This window comes from Pollachius pollachius (assembly GCF_949987615.1).
Source record: "Pollachius pollachius genome assembly, chromosome: 15".
In the NCBI taxonomy this organism is placed as follows: Eukaryota; Metazoa; Chordata; class Actinopteri; order Gadiformes; family Gadidae; genus Pollachius; species Pollachius pollachius.
Genome location: NC_136948.1, coordinates 21,838,565 through 21,849,710, shown reverse-complemented (window position 1 = coordinate 21,849,710; position 11,146 = coordinate 21,838,565). Strand labels below are relative to the sequence as shown.

At 42.5% G+C, this 11,146-nt stretch overlaps 1 protein-coding gene across 1 annotated transcript; it reads left to right on the top strand.

The window, feature by feature from the left end:
* Positions 1-2,515: 2,515 nt before the first annotated feature.
* Positions 2,516-4,634, top strand: LOC307087256 (phospholipid-transporting ATPase VD-like; the record flags this gene model as incomplete). The annotated part of the gene is made up of 3 exons (XM_079752757.1): positions 2,516-2,722; positions 3,358-3,545; positions 3,792-4,634. The coding sequence occupies 3 exons, from the start codon at positions 2,516-2,518 to the stop codon at positions 3,922-3,924; spliced, it is 528 nt and encodes a 175-aa protein (XP_079608883.1). The 3' UTR covers positions 3,925-4,634.
* Positions 4,635-11,146: the final 6,512 nt, after the last annotated feature.

Here is an 11,146-nt window from a genome sequence, read left to right as displayed (position 1 = left end):
GCAATATTTTATATAGATTTAGAATTAAATGGGTTTGATAACATTTCTATTATGAAAGTTATTCTGAATATTCCTTCAGGTCTTGCCATACATTGTTAAACCACACGGTTTCTATCATTGCTTTGGTGGGTGCTATGGACGCGGCTATCTCTGACAACCAAATATGGCTGAAATTTATTTGATTCTCATTGGAAAATGCAATAATAAAATAGTTTCCGCATTAAAATGTGTTTTGATCAAATATCCAGCGAGAAATATGCCTTCATAATCATTAAGTTGGTTCAGCGATAGTATGTTTAGTTGGTCAGTTGTTAACACAACTGCTCGTTGTGTTATATGCTCATTTAGGGTTTTGAGGGAATATTATCTTGGTATGCTGTGTTCTGTTTGATAAAATAGATTTTGGGTTATTTTTTATAAAACACGTATATAAAACACGTGGAACCACGAGCTACATCCGCCAACCCCCTCTCATTTATTTCTATATGTGCTTGTTTAAGACCTATAGCCATTATTTCATTTTCTGTGACATGCACGCATACATCCTGTATTTAATACATTTACACAATATTCTGAAAAACCCCCAAACATATTGATAGTACTACCTCCCGCTGGATGATGGACAGATTCAATGGTCAGACGCAGGTTAATGCACCGGCTAGCCTAGGGCCACAAATCTGCAAGGGGCCCTGGATTGGCCAGATTATTTACATTTTACAAAAAATTTGACCCCTAGATATTTCAAGGCTGCCGAATCTTTATCTCACCTTGGTCGACAACTAAATCAATCCACCACAGCAGGAGTTCTGTCAGCTAACGGCTAACATCGGCGCAGTTAAAACGGCTGTAGCCATAGATAGCTCTGGCCATGGAGTAGACCCCACCGACCATGTAGCTTTGGCCATGTAGCCGTAGCTAGCTCTAGCCATGGCAAAGCCCCGAATGCCTCAACATCTCACTCACATAAGGAGTTTGAGACAGAGGACGCCCGAAACACCGGTAACCAACCAGATGTCCCCGCCCCACCAATCTCTCCACGACGGTCTCACCTGTTGCTGCGGAGAGCAAACCACTGTCCGCAGATACAGCTACCCATAGCACGGTCTTGCATGCTGGGATAAAACAGATCAACACGTGAGGAAATACTGGGTTCAAATGCGACCTGAAACCTGTCGGAATAAAGTCAACTTTCAAGTCAACTGGCCTCCCTTCTCTCACTAAACATTCTGCTTGACCCTTATCAGTCAGGCTCCAAGACTGCACACTCCACTTCTAAAACTAAAAAAACTTCTGCATTCGCAATTCGCAAAACTTCTAAATGTTAGCAGGTGGATATCTGACAAGTTGTTACTTCACTTGGGGAAAACAGAGTCCATATTGTTTGGATCAAAAATTAAATGGAAAAAAGCCTATAATTGTTAAGGTCCAGGCTGATGATTCAGAAATTACAGCCAAGAAATCAGTCAGTTACCTTGGCTGTGTTTTAGATTGCCATTTATCTGCTGCAGGTCAGGCTCAAAAGGTAATCCCCAAAGTAAATCATATAATCCGTTTTTTGGCCAGAATCTCAATGTTTCTGGATCGAAAAACGATGTTAATTTTAGCAGGAGCTTTATTTCAGCCTTATTATGATTATACGTGTGGCTCATGGTACAATAGTGTCATAATACATTTGAAACATAGGCATCAGACCTCGCAAAATAAGTTAGGTAGGCTTATTTTTTACTGCCCCATTAGAACTCATCTTGAATCTTCCCATTTCGAGAGGTTGGGATGCTTGAAAGTAGAGGATTGTGTATCTTGGATGCAGCTGTGTATGGTACATAGGCTTGTTCATGGGGATGTGCCAAATTATTTTTAAAATATTTTAATCAAGTGAAGTTCACAGGTATTAGTTCCACTAAGGGCAGCTCAACAGATTTTGTAAACCCCAGAGTTAAGATTAATTTTGGCAAAGATAATTTTCCTTATGTTGGAACTAACCTTTGGAACAGGTTACCTGGTACACTTGAGTAAGGCAGTTTTAAACAGGCTTTGAAACAATAGCTTAGACGCCAATCTTAGGCATGTCTTGATTATGATCATTTTTATGTGTCTGGATTGTATGCAATTGTTTACTTTTTTTGAATGATTGATGTGTGATTTGCTGCTACTTGCCCTCTTCTCCTGCCCCACAGGGACCACAATGGAAATAAGCCATTAAACTTTATTGTGGCATCCCTTACTATTTATGTATTTTAATGTATGAATCAGAGTACTATTCATATTTTAAATCAAAAGGGTCAAATAAAATCAATCAATCAATCACTGAAACAGCTCTCCTTGTGGTGATTGAGTCCCTCCGTGCTGCCAGAGCCTCTTCCCTCTCATCAGTTCTCATTCTCCTGGACCTCTCCGCGGCGTTCGACACGTGAACCACCAGATCCTCCTCGCCACTATCGCTGAACTCGACATTGCTGACTCTGCGCTTTCCTTGTTCACATCCTGACGAATCGCTCCTATGAGGTCACATGGAATGGCTCCTTGTCCAAACCCTGCCCTCTCTACACTGGTGTCCCTCAAGGCTCTGTACTGGGGCCCCTTCTGTTCTTCCCTCTATACCAGATCTTTCTCCGAGGCATATGCAGGGTCAGACGTTGGGGTCCTGGCCTTCGGCTCCCCCGTCAATGCGTCGGCTCTCCTTATCATCTTACTGCACCAGATCATCGAGAGCCACACCTTGGTCAGTCCCTGGTCATGTTTACATAGTGTAGATATATGGGACGCATGCATGAGCAATGATCATTGATTAGAACTTCATCAAACTCCCAACTATCAATCCCACTTTTGTTTAGATGTCATATTTGTTTAGCCTGGTCCTACTAGAGTCTCGTACTTCATTTAATTTGCTCAGAGAGTCTGCCCACTCTCCATTGACAAACCCACTTCAAGGCGGTGACGGTTGAAGTATGAAACTATTGGATCTGCCCAGTGCTACTCTGGATCTCCCATAACCATTCGCTAACGTTTGACTACAACTGAAAGTAGTGCACAACCGCAACGTCATTGTTCTCGGCCACTCCCTCTGTTCGCTGATTAGACCGGCGAAATTTGGCCGGAGAAAACCCGCAAAAATACCGCAAACGCAGACATAGTACTGAAGGGAAATGAAAACTGAGCGGAAATACGTAGGCGGGCAGAGCCAGGCTAATATTTGTTTATGTTGATGTTGAAAAAGAACATCCCAGAGCTGATCCATTGTGAACACTGGAACCAACTCACCACTTTCCCTCTTCCATGATGACATCTTCTCAGTAACCCCTCAACATACCTCCCTTCCCCTCCCCTCGATTGTGAACACATTAATAATGTTTCCAGATGTGGATGCACATCGCAGTGCTGGTGGGGAGCGGCGTCCTGTACTTTGTGTTCACGCTGCTGTTCAGTGCGTGGTGTGTGACCTGCAGCCCGCCCACTAACCCCCTGGGGGTCGACACCCTGACCATGTCTCAGCCGCTGTTCTATCTCGTGTGTGCCCTGACCACCGTCACCGCACTGCTGCCAAGGTACCACGCACGCACGCACACACACACACGCATACACACACACATAGACTATTGCAATGACATCGTAGTAGTAAATAATTAAATGTCTGTGGACTTTTTCGACCTCACCCTGTACAGTGAAGCGACTGACGCCATAATGGGCTATTGAAGCGTGTTAACGTGGGTTGTCCTGGAGCTGTTGCTGTGATGCGTATACGTTAGTGGATGAAGTGCTCACGTTGGCATTTAACCTCCTCTGCATTGTAGGGTCTTGATCCGGGCTCTTCTCAGAAGCGTAAGCTCCCCTTTCGTTGGGATGAACCCAACGGGCCCCAGGAAACTGCGAGTGTCTGCTGAAAACCCCGGACTGGAGCCTGATGACAACCTGGTCGGGTCATGACAAACATATTATTATTCTTTTCACCCATATTTTCACAAGGTTGGCCATCATAATGGGTCACCGATTTGTTTGCTTATTGGGAAGTCAGAGTTGTTGACTTTACACCAAGGGCTGAAGGAAGTAAGAGTCTTCAGTCACTAATAACCAGCCATAGCAAAACACAATTTCCATCCGTTGTGATACTTGTCGCTCTGTAAAGTGGCACCAAAGTCCAACAATCTCTGGTAAAGGGATGTGGTGATGTGACTGCTGTTGTTTATAATACAGGTATCATCTTCATTTTTGCTACGTCAAAACCGAGAAGTTGCAGTTCAATTTAGACTTCAAAGTGTGGAAAAAATTATCTATCAGGGATTTCCAAACATAAAATGTGTTATTCATTCAATATTGTTGAAATGATTCCAAAATCAAAAGCTTTGAAATTGCAATTCAATGTAACTTGCCCAAGTTAGGAACGAACAGTATTTTCTACTATGGGAAACCGATGCACCTTAAGGATGTTTGTATTTGTTTCTGTTTTTATTTGATATTTATGTTACGGCGAAAGTTCTGTTATTGCTTTTTATTTAATTTAATTTGATACTTTAGGACACTCAGAAATTAAATGACATGAGCAATACAAAGGCCCAGAGGGTAAGTGTACAGTCTGACAGAGACATGTACTGGCCAATGTTTCTGTTCAAACATTAAATGCAGACGCTTGGCTCACATTGGATGTACAGCAGGCTGTTGTCATGACTGGCCGGCTGTTGACTGACTATTTTCCTCTATTTCTTCAATCTCCAAAATGTCACAATTACAATGGGTCAGGCTGGTCTCATGCAAAATTTGTATATCTTAAGAAAAGCTATCCAAAATGTTTCCTAAGATACCTACGAATGTCTGGCAACACAAGTAATCGGTGCGCCTGACCCCTCCGGAATTTATTTTATTCTCAGTGGTGGTAAATGCAATATTTTATATAGATTTAGAATTAAATGGGTTTGATAACATTTCTATTATGAAAGTTATTCTGAATATTCCTTCAGGTCTTGCCATACATTGTTAAACCACACGGTTTCTATCATTGCTTTGGTGGGTGCTATGGACGCGGCTATCTCTGACAACCAAATATGGCTGAAATTTATTTGATTCTCATTGGAAAATGCAATAATAAAATAGTTTCCGCATTAAAATGTGTTTTGATCAAATATCCAGCGAGAAATATGCCTTCATAATCATTAAGTTGGTTCAGCGATAGTATGTTTAGTTGGTCAGTTGTTAACACAACTGCTCGTTGTGTTATATGCTCATTTAGGGTTTTGAGGGAATATTATCTTGGTATGCTGTGTTCTGTTTGATAAAATAGATTTTGGGTTATTTTTTATAAAACACGTATATAAAACACGTGGAACCACGAGCTACATCCGCCAACCCCCTCTCATTTATTTCTATATGTGCTTGTTTAAGACCTATAGCCATTATTTCATTTTCTGTGACATGCACGCATACATCCTGTATTTAATACATTTACACAATATTCTGAAAAACCCCCAAACATATTGATAGTACTACCTCCCGCTGGATGATGGACAGATTCAATGGTCAGACGCAGGTTAATGCACCGGCTAGCCTAGGGCCACAAATCTGCAAGGGGCCCTGGATTGGCCAGATTATTTACATTTTACAAAAAATTTGACCCCTAGATATTTCAAGGCTGCCGAATCTTTATCTCACCTTGGTCGACAACTAAATCAATCCACCACAGCAGGAGTTCTGTCAGCTAACGGCTAACATCGGCGCAGTTAAAACGGCTGTAGCCATAGATAGCTCTGGCCATGGAGTAGACCCCACCGACCATGTAGCTTTGGCCATGTAGCCGTAGCTAGCTCTAGCCATGGCAAAGCCCCGAATGCCTCAACATCTCACTCACATAAGGAGTTTGAGACAGAGGACGCCCGAAACACCGGTAACCAACCAGATGTCCCCGCCCCACCAATCTCTCCACGACGGTCTCACCTGTTGCTGCGGAGAGCAAACCACTGTCCGCAGATACAGCTACCCATAGCACGGTCTTGCATGCTGGGATAAAACAGATCAACACGTGAGGAAATACTGGGTTCAAATGCGACCTGAAACCTGTCGGAATAAAGTCAACTTTCAAGTCAACTGGCCTCCCTTCTCTCACTAAACATTCTGCTTGACCCTTATCAGTCAGGCTCCAAGACTGCACACTCCACTTCTAAAACTAAAAAAACTTCTGCATTCGCAATTCGCAAAACTTCTAAATGTTAGCAGGTGGATATCTGACAAGTTGTTACTTCACTTGGGGAAAACAGAGTCCATATTGTTTGGATCAAAAATTAAATGGAAAAAAGCCTATAATTGTTAAGGTCCAGGCTGATGATTCAGAAATTACAGCCAAGAAATCAGTCAGTTACCTTGGCTGTGTTTTAGATTGCCATTTATCTGCTGCAGGTCAGGCTCAAAAGGTAATCCCCAAAGTAAATCATATAATCCGTTTTTTGGCCAGAATCTCAATGTTTCTGGATCGAAAAACGATGTTAATTTTAGCAGGAGCTTTATTTCAGCCTTATTATGATTATACGTGTGGCTCATGGTACAATAGTGTCATAATACATTTGAAACATAGGCATCAGACCTCGCAAAATAAGTTAGGTAGGCTTATTTTTTACTGCCCCATTAGAACTCATCTTGAATCTTCCCATTTCGAGAGGTTGGGATGCTTGAAAGTAGAGGATTGTGTATCTTGGATGCAGCTGTGTATGGTACATAGGCTTGTTCATGGGGATGTGCCAAATTATTTTTAAAATATTTTAATCAAGTGAAGTTCACAGGTATTAGTTCCACTAAGGGCAGCTCAACAGATTTTGTAAACCCCAGAGTTAAGATTAATTTTGGCAAAGATAATTTTCCTTATGTTGGAACTAACCTTTGGAACAGGTTACCTGGTACACTTGAGTAAGGCAGTTTTAAACAGGCTTTGAAACAATAGCTTAGACGCCAATCTTAGGCATGTCTTGATTATGATCATTTTTATGTGTCTGGATTGTATGCAATTGTTTACTTTTTTTGAATGATTGATGTGTGATTTGCTGCTACTTGCCCTCTTCTCCTGCCCCACAGGGACCACAATGGAAATAAGCCATTAGACTTTATTGTGGCATCCCTTACTATTTATGTATTTTAATGTATGAATCAGAGTACTATTCATATTTTAAATCAAAAGGGTCAAATAAAATCAATCAATCAATCACTGAAACAGCTCTCCTTGTGGTGATTGAGTCCCTCCGTGCTGCCAGAGCCTCTTCCCTCTCATCAGTTCTCATTCTCCTGGACCTCTCCGCGGCGTTCGACACGTGAACCACCAGATCCTCCTCGCCACTATCGCTGAACTCGACATTGCTGACTCTGCGCTTTCCTTGTTCACATCCTGACGAATCGCTCCTATGAGGTCACATGGAATGGCTCCTTGTCCAAACCCTGCCCTCTCTACACTGGTGTCCCTCAAGGCTCTGTACTGGGGCCCCTTCTGTTCTTCCCTCTATACCAGATCTCTGGGCTCTGCAATTACATCACACGGCTTTTCCTATCACTGCTACGCTGACGACAATCAGCTATTCCTCTCCTTCCCCTCCTCTGACAGCACCCTGATTGCAGCACGCATCTCAGAATGTTAGACGTCAACACTTGGACGACTGCCCATCACCTGAAGCTTAACCTCAACAAGATGGAGCTCCTCCTTATGTCAGGGATAAATTGCCCTCACATGGACTTACTGGTCACTCTTGAGGAAATTGCTGTATCTCCATCAACAACCGCGAGAAACCTAATTGTGGTAGTGGATAGTTATGCTATCAGTTATGCTGCAAGCGAACCATCACCGCGGTGGCCCGATCCTGCGGATTTGCCCTTTACAACATCCGCAGGATTCACATTGCCTCACGAGGGAAGCAGCTCAGCTCCTGGTCCAAGCGCTCGTCGTATCCTGCCTCTTCTACTGTAACCCGCTCCTGGGTGGACTCCCTGCCTGCACGATTAAACCTTTTCAGTGTATCCAGAACGCTGCAGCACGCCTCGTGTTCAACCTACCTAAATGCTCCCATGTGACCCCCTTCTTCCAGGACCTCCACTAGCTCCCTGTAGTAGCTTGCATCAGATTCAAGACGATGGTACCGGCATACAAGGCAGTCGATGGAACTGCCCCCGCCTACCTCCAAGCATCGGTCAGACCACACTCCCCAGCTCGAGCGCTCTGCCCACCTACCTCATCTGGACCCCTGGTACCGCCATCACTAAGAACAAGCAAAGGTCGATAATCAAAGTCACAACTCCTCTCGGTTTTGGCACCGCAGTGGCTCCCTGCCAATGTCAGGATCGCAGAAACTAGAGACTCTTTAAGGCCTTCCCCCTTTTCTTTTTATACGGGCCATATTCTGCATATTAGTTATTCATTCCATATTGTTTTTGGTGGGAATCGATTATTTCAAAAACTTATTTAACATATGTTTAGAGGTTACTCATTTTTGTATAACAGATTTAATTTCTTAACTCTGTAAATTTAAAATTGGAGGTCAGAAAAAATGCTTATATCTGCATGATACATTCACATTGATTTAAGAGATTGCAACGGAGGGTTGACTTAGTGTGTGTGATGATGAATGATGTCTCTGCAGAGGCCAAATGTTTTTCAGGATTCCCATGCCATCTTTGAACACAGTAGGTACAAAACGTTTTTTTAAATAACATATCCGACCGAATTGTTTCCTCTGTATGAAAGCTCATTAATATACTGAGAGGTTCCAAATACAACACAAATGCAATAAATTGTTCTCGATAGAGATTTGTCATCAAATGTGCTAGGGACACGAGGCATATGGATTTGTATAGCTCTCTTCTAACTATGGGGTGCAGCTTGTAAACTTTCGCTGCCCAATTTTTTTTCTATGAATAATTTGTTAATCTAACAAAAAAAAACTAATCTTAATCTTAGTCAACATTTAATATCTAAACCAAAATGTTAAATCGTATTTATAAATCTAAAATCTTATTTGAAATGCTGATTCGTATATCTAAATATAAATCCTAAATCTTTACCCAAATAGTGACCGGCCCCTTTTTTAACAGCTCTGGTTTCCCATGTCCCATTCATGATCTCCACTGACTTTTCGTAAAATCATTATAACCCTTTAACCCTGGAACCAAGCTAATCGTTCGTCAAGGTAGTCAGGACCATAAAACATTTGATTCGGGGCAAAAAAGAATTTGGGAAACGGAAGAAAAGGTAAAGGTACAAGACTGCATTCTTTTTGAGAACGAGCGAAGGAACTACTTATCCCATAAATTCGCAATGGTTAAGACCCAATTGTTTAGCGCGTTTCTTGCATCTAATAACCCTTCTCATTATGATATTGTTTTTATTGTTAATACAAGTTGTGTCCTGTATTCTCTCTCTGTGTGTGGGGGTGTGGGTGTGGGTGTGTGTAGGCTATAGTGTTTCATATAGTGAATAGCGTTGTCATCGACATGGTACGTTCCTTCTGCATCACCCCATAATAACATAACTCGTTTTTAATATATGAGAATTCAGTATCGTATTCCAGTTACTTTTTACTTATTTATTCAACATTAAATTTTCCTAGCTTTCATACTAGCAAAATTAGAAAAAAAAAAAACACTGTTATATGTTATATGATATTGTGGCGCCCCCTACGGGGTCGTACAGGGGATTCTGGGTATCCAGGTGGCATGTTGACCGAAGGGGCTTTGTCTTCCGACTTCTATGGAGTAAATGAATGGGATTTTGACTTCCGGTGTCACACCGAATTCTGAGACCCACCGAAAAGTGTGACCCCAGGGGGCGCTGTTGTACATTTTCTGCAACATGCACGTGTGCATTATAGCAACAAAATAAATAAAACATACGGTCTCCCCTCACCGGTCGGTCTTTCTTTTCTTGATACTAACATTAATTCTAAACAGCATTTTACACAGTAGCCTATAATAGGAAATGCTCAAAGGTAAATCAGCGTAATTTAACACTGACTGTAGTTTTTTATGGGTAAAGAAGCAACGGTGAAGGACCGTACTAAACGCCCTGTCCATTGTATAGGTCTGTAAAATGCTAATCAAATCAATCAAATGTATTTATTAAGCACCTTTAATAAAAGGTAATTGGTTGTGGCGAGTTCTCCGGGGTCGCGGAGGGGATCCTGGGAATTGGGGTTGTCAGTTGACAAAAGGGGCTTTTGTCAACTTGTTTTGTTGTTAGGTTATGTGGGGTTAACGTGTTTAGTTGTGTGTTAACTGTGTGTAGTTCCATTGTTGTGTGATCGCGACCATTAGTGAGAGTGTTGTGTGTGTTGGTCAGGTGTGTCGTGTTTCTGTTATGTTCGTTGGTCGTTAATAAAGGCAGTCCGTAGTCGTGCGGTGTATGGGGCACGGAACTGCATAAATGATTGAACCTGGGCTCCCGTCTCGTCCTTCCCGTGCTGCTCACCACACAGTATGTTTTTGTCATGCCTGTCTACGCTTCAAACTCGTGCATATTGCAGATAATATGCAACAGCGCCCCCTGGGGTCACACTTCTCGGTGGGTCGCAGAATTCGGTGTAACACCGGAACCACGCTGTTGGCTGCAGGAAATATAGCACATAGATGTCTCGTCCGCGCTGCTGGCCAATGGAGTCGTCATAAACTCCATTGGCCAGCAGTCGTCACAGCGTGTCCGAATGCTCAGTACGCATTGTGTAGTAGCCAAAAAGCGAATGCATACTACCGCCACAGTATACAACGCAGGTCACTACGCTATCCCACAATCTGGTAACCGAAGAAGAAGAACGTTGCGTGGGAAAAAAAAAAAAAATCGTTAAATGATCGCAGGTGACTTTAATTTGGCTGGCATCTGATGTGCAGTGCACAGAGGGGAAAGATGTAATCTCCAAACATCCGGTAGCGTTTCGGTGGTGTTCGGAAGCGTTCTGAGGCGTTCTACGCATAGCTGTAGAACGTACTACATTAACGGCCAAGTAGTAGACACTGCACAGAAAAAGTATACTTAGTATTCGGGTGCACCCTATTCAATTCAATTTTATTTGTATAGCCCTTAATCACCATTACAGTCTCAAAGGGCCAGGCCAACAGGCCAAATCTTTATGACACCCCCCTTTACCTAGGCCCCCACAAGGGCAAGAAAAAACTCCCTTGAAATTAGCAAGGAAGA